Source organism: Pomacea canaliculata, linkage group LG11, assembly GCF_003073045.1.
Source record: "Pomacea canaliculata isolate SZHN2017 linkage group LG11, ASM307304v1, whole genome shotgun sequence".
Classification (NCBI taxonomy): domain Eukaryota; kingdom Metazoa; phylum Mollusca; class Gastropoda; order Architaenioglossa; family Ampullariidae; genus Pomacea; species Pomacea canaliculata.
This window is the reverse complement of record NC_037600.1, coordinates 8,791,452-8,816,130: the sequence shown is the minus strand read 5'-3', so window position 1 is coordinate 8,816,130 and position 24,679 is coordinate 8,791,452. Positions and strand designations below refer to the sequence as shown.

Sequence of the window (24,679 nt, the reverse complement as noted above, 5' to 3'; positions counted from 1 at the left end):
GAAGAAGATAGATATTCTGATGATATTTAACAGATAATATTAATGTGCAGTCAATTTTGAAAAGCTCCTTGCCGAGTAGAAATTATTCTCTAAGCTAAAGATTGGATTGTATCAAAGATGTTAAATACTAGTATTCAGCATCTTTGATCGTATCAATTCCACATAGTAACTCAACAAGACTTCAAGGTTGGAGAGGGGCATTTCTACCAACAGTGCGACTGCGAGGGCCACAACTATGCTGATTACCAGTATTCCCAGTTGAAGGATAATCTGTGAACAGAAAAATACGTACAGGAGAAAATGTTACACCACACACTTGTGCTTTACAACTGTCAAGTAAGCCCATAAGCTGTTTTAATCATCATCATCATCATCAACAATAACAACAAAATGCTGCTGACTAGAAGGAAAAGAAGAATCGGGAAAAGGATGAAGAGAGGAAATGATGAATGATTGACGAGGGACTATGGATCGATAATGAATGATGGATGGATAGAGGATGTTTTCAGCAGGAGCTTAGTGATTCTATTTTTCCGGGTACTAACAGTAGAAGTCGTCTTACCCCAGTGTAGAAGGTAAAGTAGAAGAATTGTTCCAAGCAGACGGTGTAGCAAAAAATGACAATCGGGTGTACCAGGTAGATGGAATAGGTCAGGCGGCAGATGGGTATCCATCCAGACCAAGACATGAACTTGCTGACAACGTCTTCACAAAGGACAGACAATTAAGAGAAATACTGTCTATTGCATATACTGGCAATCAAAGTATTATATTTAAAATAAAATCTTTTTTTCTTGGCAGGCAACTTTTATCGGACACAACAATTAACGTACGAGGTAATTATTTACGGTATGAATTTTTTTTTTTCATTATTAGCTATCGCAAAAGAAAGGACTCTGATTAACCCTGTTTTTTTGTGTCATTATATAGGGCCGCAGTCATGAAGAGAGAGTAAGTCATAATCTGTGGTCAAAATGGGGAAGTCAAAGATCATCTCAATAGTTACCATGCATTGTCCAGACTCCGCGGAAATTGCTTTACATTACTTTATTCCAGGGCATCTTTGCCACCGACTTCTAGCTACGGTCCCAGGGGTAAAGCGACATCCATGGAGTCTTCACAACCACGGGGATAGAACGCTTGCGCGTGATTTACCCGGCCGACAACTTATCTTCGCCTCATGAATACGGCCTCTGGTCCCACTATGTTTTTGCCCTTATACATGTAGTGAAGCCAACAGAGGGAAACCTTTACGAGAAAAGAAAAAATAAAAAGGAAAAAAGAGAGAAAAAGAAAACACGAAGAAAGAGAAGGAAAAAGACGACGACAGCAACAACAAGTGTTCCAGTCTTACTTAAATTTCCGTTGGCGTAGAGAAAGAGAAGCCAGCTAAGGGCCAGAGCCCACACAGTGTGACTGAGTGCATGGTAGACAACCACGAGCAGCAAGGGGAGAGAACTGCCGCCTTTACTGTAGCAGGCTGGGCCCAGCACAACGGCCAGGACACTAGCGATGCACAAAGCTGACGTCACAAGGGTGGGTAGCTGCACAGAATGCAAAAATCGTATTTTTATGGTCGCCTTAAAACTTGTGGTAACTTAATGGAAGAATAAATAAGTAAATACGAAAAAAATAGATGTCCCTGGATACACCATGTCTGCTCGTATTCATGATAACATGATAAACATTTGCACCAACTCGCAGACACAGGAATGCAAACTGAGAACGAGTGATTAACGAAGAAACGTTTTCTCTCTCCAATCACGTGACACCAGTTCTTCTCAGTTTCTTGTCAAACAGTTTTATCATCCTGTTCTCCTCGTGGACCTGACTCGCCCAGCTAGTGGACCAGTCAATGGACGAATACATTAATCAATCAGTTAATCAACATACCCAATATACATTTCCTTTCGTACACAAGCGATCACGATGGTAAAATGAGTTTCACATGTCTAAGTACGTCACACATACGCCATGTATACGTTGCACATACGTGATATTTATTATACACACCAGCTTTAGAGGCGACTGGAACTTCCGTTTATGCAGCACATAGCCAACCAAGAGAGGAAGAAAATAGGACGGCGCATGCGTGTAAGGTCGCCTCAGGTACACGGAGATGTAGTCTGCTGCTTCCCTGCTGATGCAAAAAGACCACGTGACATCCGACACCTCAAGATAATCTTTTAACGTCCCGGACCCCTCAAAATACAATCATGCGTTGTTTGATCCTTTCAAATAAACAGATATTACATCTGTCTAGCATTATCATCCTTCTTCCACCTTACACCTGTACTTTTCTTACTCCGCTACACTGCTGCTGCTCACGCAAGGCATTGTGGGATATCAACATTGTAGCATTGGCGAGGAAAAAGCGAGCTACACTCATGAAGCGGGATGATGGGCGAAGTGTAGGACAAACATTGTCGTTTAACCGACAAAAAACCAAAAGATTTAAAGCGGGTGTACCACGTGTTTCTTGTAACTCAAGTTCGAAAACGGAGCAAACTCGATAAATATCCACTTGGTCAAACTGTACAGGTGTGTTTTTGTCTCCTTCCCCCAACTGTCCCCGCTTCATACAGTAGCCTCCCTTTGGCAGTTCTTACGTCACGTTGGCGACCGGAACGTGAGGGGTGAGCGGCAGGTTGTACACGTGCGACAGAACTCCGCAGGTGACACAGGAGAGCGTGACCAGGCATGCCACCAAAAACACACCCCACCTGGTCCACCTGCAGTTGTAGTCAATCCAGGAATATAGGTAATTTTAAGTGAACAGTCTTCAAACAAAGATCACTATTTAGGAATGTGTAAAAGCTGGATATACATGTCGGTCACACAAGTGAGGTATACGAGACGGGTGTACAAGTCAACCGTAGAATGATATCGGGTAAATCCACCCACTTACTTGTCCCACTAGCATACAGCCATCAACAAAATATATTTTTCTAAGACCGAAATAGACAACTATAACTTGATAAATTTTAACCGCTGAAATGTAGTCCCCTCCCCTTCCAATCTTTTTACCTTTGAAGGAGGATGAGCACTGGGGGCGTGACGACGTGCAGCTGCCACTCCACCGCCAGGTACCACGTCCACGGCATGCACTGGGCATGCGCGAGATTCATGCGCACGAACGAGCAGATGGAGAAACACATGCAGTGAACTATATTTACAATACCATGAACTGTCTCTACGCTCACTAAGTCATGGAGCTATTTATTTCCTGCCCCACGGCAGAAGAGAGGTATGTAGAAAGGAAGGAAAGACAAACGGCAGAAAAAAGGTAGAAGAGGGAGAGGGAAGTGGAGAGAGAGAGAGAAGACGGATAGTGAAGCTTCAAAGAAAGAGAAAGGGACAGAAAGACAGATGAACGGAGAATAAAGGCTTACTCCTTTTTGCAGAAAGTTCTGTACAAGGAGAAGGTTCGCCCACCAATAACTCTTGCACTGGGAATAGTCGGGGGCGTGGTCGGTCCATAACGGTCCACTTGTGACTGACGGGAAGAAAATCACGTAGACCACACCCACAAGCACCATTGTAGGCATCAACCTGCACCCATGACAAGTTGTGATTGACAGCATAGAATGTTACTAGAGCGACTTGACATGACACCATTACTGACAGCCACACTCTAAACTAATCTCGGACTTATTTCTCTCCTCCATTTAAAGAAAGCTGCAGCGTCTGACATGGGGTATGAGATCTTTCCCCCCGTGATTGTTTAAATCTTTGCACACGCAATAGTTCGTTCGTTCGTTCACCTGTTGTGAACGGTGAGGACTCACCGCCAGAAACGACGAATGTAGAACCCTAGCCAATTGGTCCTTCCGCCTGTCTGCTCCAGCTTCTGTGACATCACAAAACCAGACACGACACCCCTGCAATTAAGTCACGATGCATGTGTCAGTAAGAGTGACAGGAAATACGTCATAGCGTACTGCCCCTAGGACGCTGCGTTGTGAGAACGCTGACTTCTCGGGAAAATCTCGCACCAGAAGCCACGTGATTAGCGGTGAATGACGACGATCGACCTGCATACGTCTTAAAATTACTTAATTTACACGTGGGTCATGGGTTTGACTTCGGAAAGTATTGGCCGCTGTAGGGTTGGTCACGTGACGCTTGGTGTGGAATTTGTCCTCCGAGACATCGCTCTTCTTGTAACCACGCGCGCACGCACGTTAACATATTTATTCGTCGGGGGGATGGAGAAGGTGTTCAAGATTGACCCCACGCCATTGTTTCTTCTTGTGATATCTGCATTCTTCTTCTTTTTTTTTTAATCCTTTCTTTCGTCCCCAATCATCAAGGGAGTTATGTACTCAGTTAACATAAGGGTCAGCTGGGGTTCTTAGTTATGAAGCGAGGTGAAACGTTGCACCGGATAAGTTGGGGAAAAAAAAATAATAAAAAAAAAATCCCAAAAAATCTGAGGCAAGTGTCTTGTCTCCAAAGTTGCAAAGCGGTTAGTAGACCCCCGCAAACACTGCTTTACATTACTTAACCCTGGGGCATTTTGCCCCTTCTTTGTAACTTGGCCCAGGGGCATAGATACATCTGGAGTATCTGGAAACAAGACTCTTCTCCGTGAGCTCGTCATGATGTTCCAAAGCAACGACTTCTCTCGCTTCATAACTACGGCCCCTGGGGGAGAATGCTGCAGCCTGGGAGGTCGACACTCTCACAACTATCCTCTTTCCCGGGTAGACCGTACCTTAAGGCGAGAAGAAAGTCCACGCCATAGGAGCCACTGGCGAAGGGCAGCACGTTCTCCTCAAAACTTCGCGAGTTGCCTGCACATTAATTTGTCAGAATTATTGTCCATCAAGAGTTTGTGACAGTTTTCACACATAACATTTTTCAACTTTAACTTATAACCACCTACATATTTATACATATTCCTCTTAAACTGTAACATACATATATACACAGTTATGTAATTTAATATTTACTTATTCAATCATGCCTGAAATCACCAATTCCTTGATCTGATTTACTCACGCACAAACGGAGCGATGTAAAGTAACGTGTTCGTGAAGACGATCCAGATGATTGCGCATGCGCGAAGGCCATGGAGGAAACCCAACTGGGGATCTTGTTGATGTGTGTCCATCAGTTCGGAGATGTTGAAGGAAAAAGACAAGCACTTCACCAGCTGGCGTCTCATCTTCAGCCCTGGGAAGACGAAGCATCATATTACTTACTATCCGCCGTGATTAAAGGTCTACGACGGTGCAAAACTATTTTTTTTCCAACGATGGGTAGATATCACTGTACAATACAATACTTACCCAAATCGGGTACATTGAAAAAGATACATCTTGTCAATAAAACAGCTGAATCTAAACGGTCATCTTGCCATGTCCCTTTCTAATTTTTCTCCGTCGTTTACCTTCTTCTTTATTATTTTGTTTGTCAATAATTAGCCTCATAATTTTTTTCATGCCAGTCACCTTGTGCTTCAAACAATAGCTTATCTGTGTCTATCATATGATCGTTTATCCGTCTCCCCACACTTTGTCTATCAAAAAAAAAAAATATATACTCACCTGCAATGCTTGCTCCCCCGCACAGTTCGCGACATTTCAAGACTTTATTCCTCCATCCTTGACCTGACGACCCCTGTCCAGCTTCTTCTTCTTCCCCAGGTGGCCTGGTCAGCGATGTGCCGCGGAGGGTTGAGATGCTGGCGAAAGAAAAATAGTTCTCCTCGTCTGTGCGCCCAGACGACCTGTAGGAGATGCTGCCGTAGCTCCCGCTGTCCGACTGGCTTGCTGGATGGTCTCGTCGGCGATGACGGGAGCGATGAGACCTTTTATTCTCCCTCTCTCTTTCTTCTTCATCGACGTGTGACGACGACGGACCTAACGGGAAGCGCTGTGAACGTCCAGAATGTAACACGCGGTCTTCAGTCGACTTTGACATTGTTGGGTTCTCGCTTATGTAACACGTCACTTCCGGCCATGCATTTCCCCTCGAATAGTCTTCTTCCTGTCTCGCTCTGTGTTCTCGGTCTGCAAACCCGTGAAGTTCACCTCGTCGGCTGCCAAGAAACAGTCGGGACGATAAGGGTGGAGGTAGCTGGATGTACCTGGAGGTTGATTCCGTTTCTAAATCGTCAGGTCGCGTCAGGCGAGTGGGCAGCTGATGACGTCGCGTGACGTTCAATGGCACCTGGTGATTACTTTGATCTTTCCGCCCATCAAGGTGAGAGGTGTACACTTCGAAGCAAGTAGCCACCAGGAGAAGACAAATCCAGCAACATAGAAGCACCCTGAAAAAGTAATAATTTCAGAAAAAAATGAAAGGTAAGTGTGTTTTTATCAAAAGGAACCCTTCCCCAGAGGTTATAGGTCACAAAGTTGTTATCTCCTTCCCCCTTTTTTACTAACGTGTAAATGAGCCACAGTCTATAAGTTGGTTGTATCGTCGAATACGTTTCGAAAACCTGTCCACATTTGCACAAGATGTATAGTCTTCAAGTCAAATGAGTTTTATGAGTATAAGCGCATTATCACAGACACTATGGTAAGTACAAATTTCAAAAGGTGTGTGGGTGAGACAAAACACTATATATCGAACTATATTTCGAGGGTTTTAATTTCCACTGCTGCTTTAATGTTATATAGTTCATAATGGTGCTTTTAAAGACGCATAGAGCTAATTTAATTCAAAAGTATAAATTTCCTCAAACAAATGATCAGAATAAAATTGTAAATAGCTACTTGCAGTCTTCTTACTCAAATTCTCCATTGTTAAAATTGACTTTTTCTGAACGCGAAGTTTGTACAAGATGACAACTTACAATAGAGTTATTTGCTCTGGCTTCCAAGGGCCGCTGCTCTGTTCACAGTAGACGCCGTTGACTTTTGTGTTGTTGGTAAGATTAAGCGAAGGAGCCTCTGCACATGCATACACACAGGAACAAGCAGTTAGGGATTCTTTACTTCTGAGAACACATCTGTTTGTGCATATTATGAGAAGTCTTTTTTCTTTTTCATTCTGTTCTATTTTTTTTACCCTGAACAATAATGCGCACTAAGAACCTGGCAGATCAGTCTTAGAATGCTAATGATAAAGGATGAATTCAAATATTTTCAAAAAGAAAAGGAACAACGGCACACTTATGACGTCATAGATGGTGTTAATTAGGTTTCACTGTGTGAGCATTTCCGTATAAAAGATAAGGAAGAATAATATTTATCTGGTACCAGATCCCACAGGTAAGAAATTTCATCGCTCAGACCATCGTCAAAATGTATTCCCGGAAGTGACGTAAAGGTCTCTGTACTCACTTTGCCGGAAGACAAGACGCAAAGTATCTTCGTCACAAGAGGCGGGCACACAAAGTCCCACCGACTGGCTGGTTATAGCAAAGGGGGCAACCTGGACAAAAGAGTTCACCCTGAGTATGTCGGGGTAACTGAGCCTGATTATACGCTGTATAAATCAAACGTTAATTATTATTTATTATCATTTCGAAGACAGAAGAAGAAGAAAATAAAGTTATGTTCTCACCAATGTGTTCATCCTTTCCGCGAATGGTGTTTGGAGGGACAGTGAGCAGTACTTAGCCTTCATTAGTAGTGCACGAGGAGGCTCCACGCTCACACACTCCGAGGCAACACCCATGAGGTCCAGTTCCATGGGCGCCAGGCCCTCACCAACGGATGCAGAAGCATCTCGCACTCGTAGAAATAAAACAAACAAAAGGATAAGCAAGCAGTTGGCGATCACCTCGAGGTGCGCTTGCTGAATATTTCGTAAAGCAAAATCATTCACCGAATTCAAAATAAAAGTTTCTGACTCTTTAACGGCTTATATCTGTTATAGGCCGTTGTTCTTAACTTTACACACATTAGACCAAGTTTGGCAAAGTTTGTAAGTTCTATAAGACCTTTAATATATATAGAGAGAGGTCAGCGCCAATACATTTCGGTAGCCACCACACCGGCCCACCGGCCCACCGGCTAACCTGGCCTCGTTCTGGTTTCAATATGCCGCTTGCGTGAATAAGATCCATATACAACGTACTTTCTCATGGTCAACAACCCCTACGACAAGACAAGAATTCAACAAAAGTGACTTTTCTTATCCTACACATAAAAATACCCACGTGACTAAAGCAAGAACTAAGACTTACTTTGCACCGCCCAGTCCTCCTTCTGATCCACACCAACAGCCAGCGTGACCAAGTCTTCTATACATCGCCAGAAGGACGAATAATTTTGGTTATTCTGGACATTACTGGTTGTCATCATGTCGCTGTCGTTGTCTTCTGCCTGTCTAGACGACGGCCAGGTGACGGCCATCATCAGCGTTCTCCTCACGCCGTCTGCAGTGGACGTGTGCGTCAAGTTGACGCTTGTCCCATCGTCTAAAACTGACGACCCTGCGAGTATCCAACTGACGCTTGCCAGGAGCACAACCGAAGAAAGAAATGTCCTGCATGGCGAAGACTTCAAGCACATAGCTGTTTTTGGTTTTGTATACCTTGAAGTTATTTGCTCTCTGTTGAAGTCGTCTGCTCCGATTGATGGTTTGTAACCAAATTCTTTTTGACTTACTTGTCTGATTGGGTTTTCTTTCTTCTGTAGTCAGCGCAGACTGTTAAGTTATCGAGGGGAAATTAGTTTCAACGGCAAATAAAGTCACTCACAAAGTAAGATTATGCTTCGACCAGAAGGGATCGTCGAGAAGGGACAAGCTGAAACTCAAGCAGCGTGACCCAGACACGGTCGTGACAAAGTCCAACATCACCGCCTACACCGACTACTGCCAGAAACCTCGAGCTGCAATCATGGACATCCTAAATCAAGTGTGTGTTGAGTCCCTCATCCCTAACCCCCGCAGAGTTGGGTATACACCCCTTCCCCGACCTCGTTTACACTCGGTTGCCTCCATTTGACTTGATAATGTTATCGCTGACGATCATGACGCCGAAGGACGCTGGCCTCGAGCGTGCACAAGAGGGAGGCAGGTGACAGTTTCTGGGTGTTGTTACAGCTCAGAGTTAAAATATGTGAAGGAACAGCTTGTCCTTTGGACTTGCCCCCTCGTCTTGAAATGTCTGGTAGTAAACAGTCGTCTGTCGGGTGAACACGTCTCAGCGATTGTAATTGTGTTAAAGACATGTGTACTTGCGCGAGTGTTCAATTGTACGATTGATCAATCATCAATCATGGATATTGTTCTAGTAATCAACGCATGCGCACTATACAGGGATCAAATACAGGGATCAGTCCTCATTTGTTTAACATCAGCAGCGATCATGAGAGAAAAAAATATGTTCCCGGCCACTCCCACTGTCTGTGTAGGGTTGGCTCAGTCGCCCCATGTCTCCGTGGGTTCCCTTCAGTCACTCCGATTTCCTCTCACGTGTTTGGGTTCTTTCTCTGGACGTTTGGTGATGTTGCTGTGACCAGCGATGAACCCTAGGAACCTAGCTCTCATTTCCATGTACATCAGTTAGCCAACGGCCAATTTCATGACTACGGCAGTACTTTGTCACCTTCATTATTATTTTTTTCAAGTACGCACTGATGTAATGAACTAATAATTAAATATACGAATTAAACAAATGATGTTGTACGAGGTCAAGTTTGCAGAGTAAACGAAGCATAGAAATGAGAAAAAAACAACAACAAAAAACAGCAACAGCAACAAGCATATCTGGTACACAAGCAAAAGCAAAATCGAGTAATGATAAAAGAAGAAAGAAAGAAATGATTATGATAAAAAAAGCAAACAGGTAAGAGTTATGTGGCTGTATGGAAAAATATTTTTTTAAAAATGTTGGTCATGTCATCACTGCAGAGCATTGTCTTTATACAATAATATTTATTGTAACTTATTATAAATGGAAATTACTGTAGCAGCTCCTCCGAGACAGATCACATCTTACACAGTCAGCGAATTTTTATTTTTCAACAACGCAAAACCGAAAGTTTCAAGTTATCAGGCCGAGGAGACAAGGGCTTTGACTAGTTACAGTTGTACTGTCTCAGTAGCCTTATCATCGTGGGTTCAGCTTGAGAGACTGCTCCAGGCCACAACGAACTCGGGCTCGCTGACGACACCGTCGCCTAGGGCAACATGAAACCATGGCAATGAGAATATAACCAAAGGCAATAACTGATTTGCAGTTATTAATTTTTCTAAAATGGGTTTTCGAGTGGTGATTTAGTTATTATGTTGTTTATTTATTTTCACCACCACGAGGAGTTCATTTTACATTCTCCTTCATTATCCTCCACTTAGGAAAAATTGTTCTTCTTTCTATTAAAAGAGTCCGGGGGTAGTATGGCAACCCTCTTGTCCTGTCGCTCCCTCGGAAATTATCTCCTTTCCCACCAACAGAAGAGTTTATTAGAGTGATAACAACAGAAGAGAGTTGTGGGGGAGGGAGAGGAAGAGAGAGAGATGCGGAAGGACAGCGCCATCTACCGTTGAGGTCAAAGAACTTGAAGACTCGGGGGAGGTCGGGGTCCATGCTCAGGATGCCATCGCCATCAGTGTCAGCATGCTGGAAGAGGAAAATGGCGGACATGGCGTCGCCGAGCTTGAGGGCCTGCCACTTGGCGACAAACTCCGCCCTGGCTACCTGGTTGTCACCTGGCGATCATAAGCAAAGTCTGTCTTTCCGTCTTTTTTGTCTGTCTGAGTGTCCTTATCTCAGACTGATGGATTGACAGACAAGCTAGCACACAAACTATTTAATTCATTAGCGTCAACCAAAAATTCGCGTGAACGATGTAACAACGAGGACATTGCTACGACCATTAAAAAAATACAAACAAATAAAATATAATAATTTTTTTCTAACGACATTTGAAGTGACGTAAAATACAGTTATATGTGTACAATAACTTTTGAGGTCAAGTAAAATACAGGTATGGCATCGGAAATATCTTAACATCTCATATATTCTTAAACAATGTACGTAACGGTTGAAGTGACGTAACATACAGATAAGGTTGAATTCTACACAGTCATGTAACACGTAGATATAGTTTAACTATACACGATTAAGGGAAGTAAAATGCGTACATCTGAACTATGCAGGTTCAACCCTGGTGGGCCTTTACCACCTTGGAAATTCTCTTCCATTTTCCCCAGCATAAGAGCTTACCAGCCTAACATTTCTAGACCTAGCCTTATCTTCTCTCTTCTTATCTGTGGGAGGAGAAAGAACGAGAGGCGGAGCGTGCTGTGGCACATGCAGCACACCTGGCAAAACTTTGTGCTCAGCGTGTGAACCGGACAGGTGTGCCACAGAATGGCGACTCCAGATTGCAGAAGACACGAGGAATGGTCTTTTAGCGGGCGAGTCTCTAGCCAAGGGGGGACACAATTATCTCGCAGAGTTAAAAAAATAATAGGTTCTGCTTCCTTCCTTCTTTTAAAAACAAAGAGATTAATAAATTCTGGAGACAACATAAACTAGAGGGAAAGATGAAGGAAGAAGGGGAGAAAAAACATAAATAAAGCAAAACAAGTCACTCTCCTCTATTTATGTGTGTGAGCCAGGTGATGATTTGGAATGTTGCAAAATGTTCCTAGAAAAAAGACTGCAACCACCCACTGCTCATAACAAATCACCAAGCCAACACTTGAATACCAACATATCTACATATCTATGCATGTGTGTATAGTACTATATATTTGTAAAAATACCTACCTACATATGTGTGCGTGTGTGTTGTCTACTGTTGCTCAGATTATTTAATGTAAGTTTTCAGTCTAAATTTTCTTGCTTTTTGCTTCCTGTAACCAACTATCTAGTAGCCAAAGCTATGTCATGCTCTGTAGAGACCTGCCAGCTCAACCAATCTGTCTCTTAAAGCATTGACCATCCTAGACAATTTTTAGTTTCTTTTAACATTAATATGTTGCAAGTTGCCTACCAGCTCTATTCTCCGCTGGCAACAACAAGTGGTAAGTTATGTTAAATTCGCAATAACTCGGCATCTTTGTTTTTAAACAAAATAGGGAAAGATAGTTCCATGATGTTAACGGTTCTCTGGGAGGGAGGTGTTCTCTCCAGGCCAGCTTGTGCCCGTCTCCTCTCCCTTGCTGCCTCACTGACCACAATCCTATGGACACTGTATTGTGTCAGACACCCACTCCACAGCTTGGTTAGCTGTTGCAATCAAAGTACGCCCTCGCCACACGGGTGACAAACCGTGAGTGGTGCATCAGCTCTAACCACTTGGGTTGTCCGAATCTAGTCACCTGACGTTGGACATCACGAGGTTTGCCCACGGTGTAAACATTTTCCACTTTTTTCACGCGCGCACACACACACAGAGTAAGGCAGACACAACACACGCTTTTTGGTACCTCTTGACCTTTGCACTCACCGTCTGTGTCGAAAAGTTTGAAGATGTGAATCAGGTTGGTGACGGTGAGGTTGCCGGTGGAGCCTTCTGATTGAACCACCTCTTTGAACAACACTCTGGCCTGGCCGGGGTCAGTGAGGGGAGGTCGTTCTGGGTGAGCTTGGAGCAGTCTGTGTGCAAACACATCTAAAGTCAAGCACGTGTGTAGTTGTATACACATACATAGACACAGTGATTTATAGTCATTCACATGTACCCGTCCTACACATTCACACACATGCATACAACAAAACATCTATTTGCACAATAACTCACATCTAAACAGTCATACACATGTACACACCACTTCACACATGTGTACAGTTACACATGTACACAGTCATATAATCATACACATATAGCGACACAGTCATACACTTGCTCAGTCACACTCAATCTCGCTCACACACACACATGTTCAAAATAATATTATCTTTTATCATTTTATCTGTCGTACAATTCATTTCATTTCTAGCATGATGGGCGTGTCCGGTTAACGCTTGTCACCAACACAGTGAAGGTTGGCTGTCCTGAATTCAGCTCTCGTCTCGGGCACACTGTTCTTTCTCTGTTCGTGACATCTGTTTACAGGGCTGACTGGCTTGCCAGGATATAGCCTTAGTTGCTGGCTCGGTATAAAACACCGATCCCCCATCCCTCATTTCTAGCATTCTTTTGGTCTCACAAGACCCCCAATACTCTCTCTCTCTCTCTCACACACACACACACACACACTTTTGCTGATTTTTTTGTTTTTGTTCAATATAAATATTTTTTGTTTAAAATTTGTCACTTTTTGTATAGTCAACGTTAAAAGTTTAACCGGAATGCAGATTTATTTTCCAGCATGTGGATCAGCAAGCCAACTGACCCACATGGGATATTGAGAACAAAATCGGGATCACGATAAGAGCATCGCTACAGTTTCTTCCTTTTTGAGAACCCGGACCTCCCCCTCTCCTTCCTCTCTTCCCTCACCCCACCCAGCCCCACCCCGAAGAAGAACGTGCTCACGTACTCAGAGATATCGCCCCAGAGGTTCCAATCACGAGCAAGCAAACTAAGGCGATGTTGTCATCGAGCGACGTGGACATTCCAAGCCTCAAATCCGACCTCAAAGCCCACGTCTTTCAAAAAATCGTGAATAATTAGCATCTTCGTGCACGAGCTTAATTCATGTTTGCCATGCTGTCATCCGTTTGCCGACGCTTACGATTCTTGTATAGTTGACCTTTTTAATCTTCTATGTCCAGCTCACTGAGCTCGAAACCACAAGAAATACCCGTTCTACAAAGGCTATTATTATTATTATTATTATTATTATTATTATTATTATATCACGCCCAAAAGAAGGTCTAAACTCACCCGAACAATGCGACAAACGCACACACTAACATCGCCCTCGCTATCATCTGCAAAGAACAGAAAACTCATGAAACACGTTTTTAACGGTCAAAGTACCGAAACGTTAAATTTCCGAAAGGCCTTTCTTTCTTTTCTTTTATATTTTTTCCTTTTACTTTCTTTCTCAATTTTTGTGTTTCCTTTGTTTCTTTCGTATTTTTTTTCTCGCTTTCTTTTTACTTATTACTTATATTTTTTCTATTCCCAATATCATATTTATTTCTTTAAAGCTGACTTGTTAATGTAGCCTTGTAGGAAAGCATCCTTACACAATTGTTTTAACTTACATTGGTTAGTTTCGGATAATTGTCACAATGAATGCGTTTTCTGGCCTGACATGAACTCAGTAAACACAAACAGAGAAGTAATACATTACAGACATTACAGACTGTGTTACCTTGTCAACGTCTGCTGGGATCAAAGTCTGGCAATCAAAAGGAACAGTCGAATTACAAAGCTTTTAACTATCCTGCCTGCGATTGTTATCAGGAAGGTTGCAGTGGTGGGGGGGGGGATGGATGGATGGTTACTTACCTTTGATTTTATCAGTCGGTTGGTGAAGGTAATGTGTACTAGCGAAGTCATGGAGATTGACGGAGTGGGGGTGGTATGTAAGGTCGTTACACAAATGAAGCTTATCTTCGTAGAGAGTTTTTAAGTAGTCATTATCTGTTAGCACATAGGTCATGGAGGGAGAAACACACGACGGAGAACGAACCAACGAAAATTTTCATTGATTTGGCCAACACACGAGGTAGAGGGAAGGAGAGAGAGAGAGAAGATAGAGAGATGGAAGGAGAGAAAAGAGAGAGGATAAAAATGGCCGTACAGAGATGAAGATTCAGCAGCATTCTTCCACATTATCCTCCTTGCACGTTCACGTCTTTCGGGATCAAGATTTCTAGATTACTTATATATTTTCTAACCTCTGATTTTCGTGAGTGGATAGCTGTTCGCATCCTCGGCTAGCTCCCAACCCTTTAGTACACCGGCACTTGGTGCAAGTCTAATTGTGATGTACGCATGCGCCACAACGAATCTGCTCCCAGTTTTATAATCGTCGAGCTTTAGACTTAAATAGATATCTATCTTATTTCCAACAGAAATTTATTGTAAAAAATCAAGTCGACAGAAAATATATTCATTGACAGTATCAAGGGCCTCGTTCTGATCAGCAATCAGCATCTCGTGTAGTGTCATTTCTTAAAGTCGTAGGTGGCATCTTTTGACAAAAAAAAACAAAAAAAACAAAAAAAAAAAAAACAAAAAAAAAAAGGTGTGTGTGTGTGTCTGGGGGTCATTTTCTGTCCCGCCTTTCCTTTCCCTACTTATTGTCTGAAGCCAGGATCAAAATCGGATGGCACTAACCCTACAGTCCATGAGGCCGCTGTTTCGGCGACTACAATTAGAAAACTGAAAGTCAGTGCTCGTGCCCAGTGATTTGGATTACAACTCAGAGGAACTGTAAGCGGAAATTATTCAGAACTTTAATGTTTATTATTTAAACAAAACACACATTTTCTGTAAGTGAGTCTGAAGGCAGTCTAGCCTGGAGCTACTTCTGTATGGTACTCTGGGAGTACACACACGCAAACATGCATATAAACAAACAAACAAACAAACATACACACACCCTCACAAATATCCACGTACGTACACAAAATCATGCATAAACAGTGAAGTTGATATAAAGGAAAATTCATTGTTACCATGCTATTCTTTATTGCAGTTTATTAACCAAAACATAGAATTTGATCGACATTCCGTCTTAGTAATTAACACTTTCTCCGAAGTCGTGTTTGCGCAGCAATCAGATAAAAACTGAATAATCATACATCTGCAAATAGAAAGGGTTTGATTGGTCTTCTAAGATCCACCAAAGCGTGTAACTGATGGGCAGGCAGGTTCTGAAACCAAGGATTACACACAGTTTATATAATTTTTGAAACCCACTGACATGGCTCAAGAATTGTCGATATTACATCAAACTGTTACCTGCATCCAGTTTCCTTTAATAATAATAATAATAACAACAACAACAACAAAAGTTAACTTATAGAGTGCCATATCCCGGTCCGATGGGCAAGCTTGTGGCTTATTATAAAACGAACAGACACACACACGCGCAACATAACATGCACAATTGTTATATTTTTTCATACAATGCCATATGGGATGAAAGTTATGTAGCCAGTAATGAAAGAACAAACACGCAGACAAGTGTGTTGGTAGAGCATATAAAGAGAAAGTGATTCATAGTAGGTAGACTAACAGACAAACGAACAAACGAACTCAGATGTGTTTAGTCTCTCCTGCGCCAGCGCTGAGACTTGCTGAATCACGTGACCCGGCTCAGCAGTCCTTCGAAATATAAATTCGTGAAATATCTCTGCTAGAAGCGCTCTTTTTCTTCGTTCAATACATGTACTTAAATACTGATTAATATATTCTATGCTGTCAGTACCGATGCGGTGGCCTCCAATAAATCCAACGCTCGCTTTAAGTCGTTGGCGATCCTTATTTTTCTTTTAAAGTTTAGTGTTTAGGCTGCTTTCCTTTATGCCAGAGTTTTTGGCACACTTCTGTTTGAAGAGAATGTACTATGGAAACTTCTTCTGAGCCAGATTCACATCAGGCGGAGACCCACACTTTGTTCAGCTGCTTTATTTTGTCTTTTTTTTAAATCCTGGCATTATCTTGTACTCACCTCCGCTGAGTCTGTTCAGTTGCCTCCTACCCTGACAGGGTTGCCCAGGCGACGACGAACTCCGGCTCGCTAATAAGACCATCATCTGTTATCACACACACATGGAGCAATGGTTGTAGAGGTTTTAATCTGTTTATTATTAATCAACACCGAAATCTTCTACGCAGCACAAGAAAAAGACAAGAATGCATCTGATATTGGTTGCTATATGGTTACTTGTCGACCTCAGCCTCAGGGACACGAGAGAAACGGAGGGAAGGAGGCAGGAAGGACCGAGGGAAAAAAAGGGGTGACGAGAAAGACAGGAGAAAGCGACTGAGAAGGAATACCTAAATCGATGATTTTGTCTCTGTGAGTGAGTGAGAGAGAGAGAGAGACTTAGAAAGCAAGAGAGTAAAGAAGAGAAAAAGACTTCGATTTCTTCTTCTTTTATCTAATATCTATTACCTAGCAATATATCCGATATACTTAGCTAGACTGACGATTAAAAAAATGTCTCCTGACTTAAGAAGGAGCAACTGTTCCAAAGTATGTTTATTGTTTGAGAGATAATATATATAGATATACATACGGTTTAGGTCGAAGAAGGTGTATATGCGGCCGAAGTCCGGATTCGAACTTAGGATGCCATCGTTGTTAGTGTCGGCATGATCAAAGAGAGCACTTGCGGACAGGGCAGTGCCAAAGCCCAGTCTTAACCATTCTTGGATAAACTCTGTTCTCTCCATCAGATTGTCACCTGCACGGGCCACGGGAATGCATGAGGGGCGCGAGCTCGAGCAGCACGTAACCAAACGTACGTCACAAGGTTGGTGTCACGTCCGTTAGGTCACATCATACATGACGTTTGCGTCAGGAAAGGTGTCCTAAAAAATGGCTGTCATTTATGAATCTGGTTTCTAAGGTGCCAAACTGTCGTTGTCACGCACGTTCAGGAGGTGTCACGTACACACTATGACTCCTCCCTTTCGTGTCACGTATGTTCTGAAACACGTGGCCATGGCCTCAAAAGGTGTCCTAAAAACTGACATAATGCACGCGCTGTCACACTGTCAGGTAGGTAAAGTGACACTTGCCATTGGCGTCAAACGCCCTGAAGATGACTTCAATCTCTGTGAGAGTCAGGCTCCCAGAGCTGCTGCCCAGCCGAAACAGTTCTCGCGCTTTGCTGGGGTCTATCAGAGGGGGTCTGTCAGGGGTCCCACGCACCTGTCTGTTGACATATGAACACAACACGCGCACGCACGCACGCACGTACGCACGCACGCACATACACGCGCAGTCAAGACAAATACGTTGGTGTAAGCATGTGTGTACGCATACAAGCGCACGCAGGCCTGACGAGAGGGGGGGACAGGGGGGTCTGGTGTACCCGGGCCCGCGGCTGTCAAGGGGGCCCGGCCTTGGTCAGTGGATTTTTTTTTCTTCTTCTCCTTTTCTTTTTCTTTTAAAGAAAGGTCTAAGGACAGACCACCCAAGCATTACACATGCAGAAGTTGAGTTTGAGTGTAGCTATTGAGATTCGAATTGTAAACATACATTATATACTGGGAAAATAATTTACGATTACAAGTACAAGGGGCCCGGAGAGGTCGTCTGTCCCGGGGCCCGGGCTGGCTCTCGGCGGCCCTGAGCGCACGACCGGTTGTACATATGAATGCAAGTCTTCCACCTACAAACCTGGATGGAGATTGATGGAACCTTTGTCCTTGTAGGTATTGTTTCTTGCGGACTCATTATGTGTAAGGAAGAATTCGGGGTCCATAACCTTACTATCATTAAGATGTTAATTACTAAGACTGTTCTGACGCATCTACCACAGAAAGGAAACAGATAAATTGTTTTGTGTTCAAAGTTATTATTTAAAGATTTAGCATCATTTGTGACTCGCTAAAACATTTTAAGAAATTGAAATACATCTCATTCTCCAGTTCAGTTTAGTCCTTCGACATCTAAATGACAAAGTGTACTTGAGTTAATCAAAGTGCAGAAAAGTGAACTTGAAACTAAAGTCACAACGGGTGAGCATCGTCTGTCTCCTTACCCTCCCTGTGATCTGCTCCGCGCGAATGCACGGTATGATGACAGTCACCCAGGCGATGCCAGGTACCCAAGCTAGTACATAATACTTGCGATATTTGTGACAGTGAGTGAATGTCTTAGAAATGACTCACCCGAGAACAGCTGCTGTACACACCACAACGAGCGGAAGTATGTTGGCTCTCATCTGTGGAGACAAGAAACAGCCTTCTTCTTTAATCTATCTTTTTTCCTACCTCACATTCTTTACTCATTTCGTCCTCCCTTCTTTGTAGTCCTGTTCCCTAGTCGCTATAGTTTAAAAGTTAGGTAGTTAAGAACAACCAGTGTAAATGTTATACTTGGCACGAATGTAATACTTGATGTTAGAATTGAAGTACTTCCGGTTAGGGAGGTAACACAACACCTAGCTGATGTTGATGAGCTATAGTTAAAAGGCTGATATCACTTAATATCAGCATTAAATCGTTATTTGATCATAATTTACCATTAATTCACCTCTAGGACACTCTTTTGGCCAGAATGAGTGGTTGGGGAAAGAAAGGCAAATGGAGGGTAAAACGGAAGTAGATTCTGGATGGAGGTACAGAAATTAATTCAAACTGATTTTTAAATGACTAATTTTTTTTCTCTCGACTAAAGAAGACTATGGAAAGTTAAAATAGAGTGACAGTTTGTAGTTTTGAGTTTACGGGATTAAGAGTAAGACAGTGTATTTTATCTTCAGAAAAACTTATTACAAGTTATGGCGTCTTATCTGTAACGCTATATATGGAAATAGACATAAACATGATATGTGTGCCTGCCTGTGCGTCTTAATACTTACACTAAGAGAGTGAACATAGAAAATACAGTTTCTTTTCTGCATTTTGTATTTCATTCACATTTAGCATTATTATTTAGTATTATTCCAATCGTTATTACTGCAGGCACGGAACGAAGAACTGTATAACCATGTAAATGTCACTGCAAACATTACAAAATAATCCATGATAATCTCCTTACTGACAACATTATAACCTAAATGTTCAAATACACGTGCGCGAACACACACACACACAATAGCACGTGCGTACACGGACATATCCAAAGTTTAAAATGCCCACGTGTATAACTACCGACAGTTTAGCATGTATGGACTCAAAAGTTTCTCTAATAAGCCTCCTACTTGCCTTTGTTTCCACAGATCTGTCACGTGACCTTAGCCGAGCTGGTACGATAAAAGTTTAGCTCGGACAACAATGTCTTCTGGGAGGGTAGAACCCTTCCACGGCAAATATAACGTCTGCCTTTCAAGATAAGGAGAGGTTGTTTTTTTTTCTTCAACGGGGTTAGCTATTGTTAGGACCAATGCCTTGGTGTTCAGTGCAACTTATTTTCGAGACATTGGACTCTTTTCTCTTTGGACGGGATTCTGCTGCAGTTAAGCACTTTAATGGGGTCGTGGTGAGAGTAGGGGACAGGTCACAGGTCACAGTTCACAGTCATGAGATGTCATAATGTTTTGTCATTGGTTCGAATCTCAAGGGCTAAACGTCCTTGATCAGCGATTCTCGTGTACAAATAATTTTTTGTTTTCGTCGTAGATGTTTTGTCATTGGTTGAAAAATGTCCAATGATGAACGAGGGGCGCAATGTACAGTCATGGAGATAACAAGCGAATGTCGTTATGTTTTCTGAGAAAAGGACAGTTGGCAAAAAAAGATTATATTTGTTTCGTGAGAGTTATGTTTCTCTTCTTCACAGCCTTTATGAAGCAGTGGAGATAGCCAAGGGGAAGTTGAACACACACACACACAAACACACAAGCACGCATTTATGTGGGGATACACGGACACCAGTGAGAAAGAAAAGACAATCAAACACAAAGTTTAAACAGCATGTAAATAATACCCGAAGCAATTTTCTTTATGTCTCTTCAATATTTTTCAAATAAACAAAAGTCTTCTGCTACATAGAGATATTTAAAAAAAAACTTGATGAAACCGAGCTGTCCACTCAAGAAGTCGATGAATTCGAGGCAGGTATGGATAGTGTTGCCCACATAACGACGAATTCTGGCAGAGAAATCCGACCATCATCTGAACAAAATAATAGCTTATTAAAAATAGTTTCTTTCCTTAGCATACTATTATGAGTTATTTTCTTTTACCATTTTAGTTTTTTTTAAACACCATAAAGGTCCCACAAACTTACATCCATAGGGGAGTGAGGGATTAGGACCCTCCCCCAAAAAATCGAAGTACGCCGCGCCATGCAGGTATCGAACCGGCGCGCCTGTGGGCTTTGGAGACTGATGCTCTAAACACTAGATTATCAACTTTCCTAACTTTGTATCATTTTAGAATGCACGACAGTTAACGAGTGTGAGAGAGAAACGATCGCTCGACTAGCAGGGCTCACCGTTCATGTCGAAATATTTGAAGACTCGTTTGACATCAGGGTCCATGTTGATGACACCATCGCCGTCAGTGTCTGCTTTCTGGAAAAGGGCGTTGGCTGACTCCTCGCTTCCCAAGCCCCGATCATGCCATGCTCTGATGAACTCAGCTCTCTCCACCAGGTTGTTGTCTGCGGTAAACGCCATGAAAGCAAGGATCACTAGACGGCTCATCGAGCACTGGCTGGTTTACTTGATAAGAAACTGCTGCCACCTAGCGGTGATTTCACGCTACAATGGATAAAAGTGAGGAAATGTCACTTCATAGGACTTACTTCACTTTTCAATATGACAGTTCCTTCCCCAGAACAGTAGGCAGCTTTTAGATGCCCAGGTCATCTACATTTTAGTATTAAAGGAAGCCTCTCCTTTTTCCCAAACATGGGATGCGTGATAGTAAGTTACATACAATGCACACTACACGTAGTTACAATTCGACACTAATTGATGTTTAGCTACAGTTTCAACAGTAACCAATATTCTATTGTTTTGTTGTTGTTGTTGTTGTTGTTTTGTTTTTTAAATGAACGTTGTTTAATAGCTGCACAGACGGACTGTTCTAGATTCGAACAAGTCCATCCCATTGGGTCAGTAATGTAGCCGCAAATTTTCCAAGTTCCTTCCACACCCTTTCTTCAAAAGCAGGGGATAATGTTGGTATTCAAAGATTTGTCTGAAGGGGAAACAAACACTTCAATTTGTCATGGATCTGAAAGAAAATAATCGCAGATGAACCAATCTCGGTCATCTGACACTTTTGTTTGCCTGATTGACTATTCTTCTGTTTTTCCGCTCGTGTAGCTTTTAAAACAGTTCTCACCATTAGAATCAAACTCATCGAAAAGCTCCTTCAGTCCCATTAATGTCAGGTTACCGTCGTTGCTGCCAGCCCGGTCCACCTGTTGGAACAGCTCCTTGGCGGCGGATGGGTCTATCAAAGGAGGTCGGTTACCTTGGCACTGCACCAGTCTACACACGGGTCGATAGTTTACTTTGTGTCGATACAATATATATATAGGTCTTGTTAACCGACCTATAAATATTTTATATGTGGATGTATTATGTATATTAATTATATAATGCGATCATATATAATGGAGTATGTAGCTTGTTTGGCAAATTTTTACATGACTGTCAGATTAAACTTCGTAAAAAGTCAGTCACAAATTTGATTAAGAAGTCAAAGTAGAGATCAGTTTTTAATTAACCTGTCATTTGACACAGCAAGCACCTATAGCAATGAAACTCCAATTTGTCCATTCAATTACCACTTCTCTCTTGTTCCCCGTTGGACCTAAAGTTACATTATGAGCAAAACACACACACACATAACAAAAAGTCCTAAACATACCCACACAAAGCAGCCAACACCAGCGGAAAGAAGATGGCTCCAGGCATCATCTGCGTTCAAAAGCAATGTTGATGTTAAGTCAGCCACCTTAATGCCTCAGAATTAACCACCAATTAATAATGAAATTTGTGCTTCCAATATGACTTCAGAAAAGCCGTCTGTGGGCATTTTAAACTCATGCGAGTGCGAGTTCTCCGAGAAATGAAAGTCAGTGCCTGATCCGAGGTCGCGGCGGAAGTAACCCCGGAAGTATTTAGATTTAAATGAACTGACCTAATACGTGACCTTTAGTCATGGCGAGCCCTGAAAAGTCATCAGCTCTGACCGACAATTTTTGTACTGTTTGTTGGGTCAACTTATCTTGTCTACAAACTCCAACGAAATACATATAAAACAAGCTAACCAAACATCAAACAAGGAAAATGGAGACTGCAGAAAAGCAGACGAAAAGAATGAATAGTACTGGTCAATACTGAAATTATTACTGACTTATAAAGGTTCTAATCTGTACTATGTTGGTGTGCTTAACACGAATACGACCATGAAAATGTTTTATTGGCTCTCGTTTTGAAAATATTGTATTATTTTCTCAGTTTAGTTACCTGTTCAGCAACTTGCTGCAGGTGAAGCGAAACAAGCATTGAATGCTTTTCTCCTAATTAATGTCTACAAACTTTCTCGGGAATGTAAGGGTAGAAAACTACAAGGAACTAGTACAAAACATGCTGATGCAATATCAGAAGCTTGTCTGCAATATGTCTCTAAAGATCCACTTCTTTCATTCACATCTGGATTGCTTTCCAGATAATTGTGGTATGGTTTGTGCTGAACATGGCGAACGTTTCTATCAAGATATCCAGGGTCGCCGAGAGCCAGCCCGGGCCCCGGGACAGACGACCTCTCCGGGCCCCTTGTACTTGTAATCGTAAATTATTTTCCCAGTATATAATGTATAAAAAAATGTATATAATGTAAAAACAAATTCACTGACCAAGGCCGGGCCCCCTTGAAAGCCGCGGGCCTGGGTACACCAGAACCCCCTGCCCCCCCCCCTCTCGTCAGGCCTGAAGATATCGCAACAATGGAAAAAAGATATCAGGGAAAATTGTCCACTACCATGCTGGCTGACTACCGGTGGACACTCCCCAGAGATGCTCCCGAACAGCTGGACAAGAGACAGGCAAAGAGCTTGATTGTTTACAGGTGTTAACCAGAGGTCAATTACTAGTAGCAAGCATTTCCTGATGTACACAATAATTATTGCAACTTACCAAAAAACTAGAGCCAATATTGCATTTTGTTTGTCATATTCGTGCTGAGCACATAAAAATGGATAAGAAATGACTAATTTTATTTCAGTAACATATGACTTTTATAAAACTACAACTAGTGTAATACACAAATCGCCAGAATTACATATACAATAATAAATATACTCCTAGCAATTGTTTCCAAAGGTGTGCATCTACTGTACGCTATAACAGTTCGTACAGCAAGCTTGACCTGAGGCCCGAGAAAATCCGTAGAAAGAGTACTCACTTAGGAAATTTGTTGTACACTCCTTGTCTGTTCACAGCTGTCAGACGAGATTTGAGAGCTGCACATTGAGATGAAATCTTATCACAACAGCATGTTCCTTATCGGCTGTTCATAAAGGGGAAAAATCCCAGCATTGCAATTGTTTTTACAGTTTCTTTTTACTGAGGAACCATAATTTTAAAAAATCTAACCAAAGATTATTCTGAGCGAGTGAACGAGCGAACGAGCGAGAAAGAAAGAAAAACAACAATTAATACAAATGTGTAGCCAGATGTGTGACCGAAAGACTAAATCAGAAAAGAGGAAAGGAACACGCAAAAGAACGTAGAAAGGGTGAGAGCTGACCCATCGAAACACTAGTAGGCAACAATTACCTACATCCCCCTCTTTCCCCCGCCCACCCACATAAACGTTGGGATTGACCAAAACTGAAGGGGCCATACAAATTTGCGACTTGTACGGAGGATAAAACAGAAACATGTTTTGTCAGCTGCACATTAGTATTGCTGGAGGCTGAATGGCCGCTTCTCACCAAGTAGAGACCTGGAGCTGACTGTGAGTTATATGCACAATGATAAGCTCAACAGCACTCAAGAGCGCTGTGTCACGATAATAATTATTGAGTTGGACTTAGAGATGACTCGAGGCAACACAAATTAAACGCTTGAATGCATTTTTTAAAGGGCACATCTCTCTCTCTCAGAATATAAAACTGCTTTAATGGAGTTTAAACTGAGGTTTATAGACTGTCATGAATAGGACTGGCACGATAAACTCACCAGTAGCTTACGCTTCTCTGTATGTTCTTCTTTTAA

At 42.3% G+C, this 24,679-nt stretch overlaps 3 protein-coding genes and 1 long non-coding RNA gene across 5 annotated transcripts; all 4 read right to left on the bottom strand.

Moving 5' to 3' along the window:
• Positions 1–100: 100 nt before the first annotated feature.
• On the bottom strand, positions 101–8,880 carry LOC112575434 (O-acyltransferase like protein-like). Of its 2 annotated transcripts, none has more exons than XM_025257305.1 (15): positions 8,147–8,880; positions 7,522–7,691; positions 7,299–7,389; positions 6,809–6,905; positions 5,553–6,277; positions 5,005–5,178; positions 4,718–4,796; positions 3,789–3,881; positions 3,393–3,552; positions 3,028–3,107; positions 2,610–2,732; positions 2,014–2,140; positions 1,355–1,544; positions 563–705; positions 101–270 (listed from the first exon to the last, which is right to left on the bottom strand). In XM_025257305.1, the coding sequence occupies exons 1-15, from the start codon at positions 8,472–8,474 to the stop codon at positions 121–123; spliced, it is 2,730 nt and encodes a 909-aa protein (XP_025113090.1). In that variant the 5' UTR covers positions 8,475–8,880; the 3' UTR covers positions 101–120. The 2 variants fall into 2 exon arrangements, with proteins under 2 accessions (XP_025113090.1, XP_025113091.1); XM_025257306.1 differs by having other exon boundaries at positions 2,014–2,137; positions 8,147–8,879.
• A 1,018-nt stretch (positions 8,881–9,898) lies between these two features.
• Positions 9,899–14,293, bottom strand: LOC112576236. Its single transcript, XM_025258541.1, has 5 exons — positions 14,185–14,293; positions 13,749–13,795; positions 12,366–12,514; positions 10,450–10,617; positions 9,899–10,088 (listed from the first exon to the last, which is right to left on the bottom strand). Exons 2-5 carry the CDS (start codon positions 13,793–13,795, stop codon positions 10,030–10,032), a joined length of 423 nt encoding a protein of 140 aa, XP_025114326.1. The 5' UTR covers positions 14,185–14,293; the 3' UTR covers positions 9,899–10,029.
• Positions 14,294–15,485: 1,192 nt separating this feature from the next.
• Positions 15,486–17,233, bottom strand: LOC112574990. The gene is made up of 3 exons (XR_003101545.1): positions 17,066–17,233; positions 16,495–16,579; positions 15,486–15,694 (listed from the first exon to the last, which is right to left on the bottom strand). It is a non-coding gene; the product is annotated as an uncharacterized LOC112574990 (long non-coding RNA).
• Positions 17,234–20,501: 3,268 nt separating this feature from the next.
• LOC112574989 lies at positions 20,502–23,842 on the bottom strand. The gene is made up of 5 exons (XM_025256461.1): positions 23,817–23,842; positions 22,326–22,375; positions 21,795–21,943; positions 20,938–21,105; positions 20,502–20,615 (listed from the first exon to the last, which is right to left on the bottom strand). Exons 2-5 carry the CDS (start codon positions 22,373–22,375, stop codon positions 20,533–20,535), a joined length of 450 nt encoding a protein of 149 aa, XP_025112246.1. The 5' UTR covers positions 23,817–23,842; the 3' UTR covers positions 20,502–20,532.
• Between the last annotated feature and the right edge of the window lie 837 nt (positions 23,843–24,679).

Excerpts from the sequence above, each read along its gene's own strand:
- LOC112576236 (XM_025258541.1), bottom strand. The coding sequence starts at position 13,795 with ATGATAGCGAGGGCGATGTTAGTGTGTGCGTTTGTCGCATTGTTCGG. Across the intron at positions 12,515-13,748 it reads GCGTTTGTCGCATTGTTCGG|ACTGCTCCAAGCTCACCCAG; the intron begins GTGAGTTTAGAC and ends GTTTGCACACAG. Across the intron at positions 10,089-10,449 it reads CAAGTTCTTTGACCTCAACG|GCGACGGTGTCGTCAGCGAG; the intron begins GTAGATGGCGCT and ends ATGTTGCCCTAG.
- LOC112575434 (XM_025257305.1), bottom strand. The coding sequence starts at position 8,474 with ATGTGCTTGAAGTCTTCGCCATGCAGGACATTTCTTTCTTCGGTTGTG. Across the intron at positions 5,179-5,552 it reads CGGGGGAGCAAGCATTGCAG|GGCTGAAGATGAGACGCCAG; the intron begins GTGAGTATATAT and ends TCGTCTTCCCAG. Across the intron at positions 271-562 it reads ACTTTACCTTCTACACTGGG|ATTATCCTTCAACTGGGAAT; the intron begins GTAAGACGACTT and ends TTCTGTTCACAG.
- LOC112574989 (XM_025256461.1), bottom strand. The coding sequence starts at position 22,375 with ATGATGCCTGGAGCCATCTTCTTTCCGCTGGTGTTGGCTGCTTTGTGT. Across the intron at positions 21,106-21,794 it reads CGATGAGTTTGATTCTAATG|ACAACAACCTGGTGGAGAGA; the intron begins GTGAGAACTGTT and ends CGTTTACCGCAG. Across the intron at positions 20,616-20,937 it reads CAAATATTTCGACATGAACG|ATGATGGTCGGATTTCTCTG; the intron begins GTGAGCCCTGCT and ends TATTTTGTTCAG.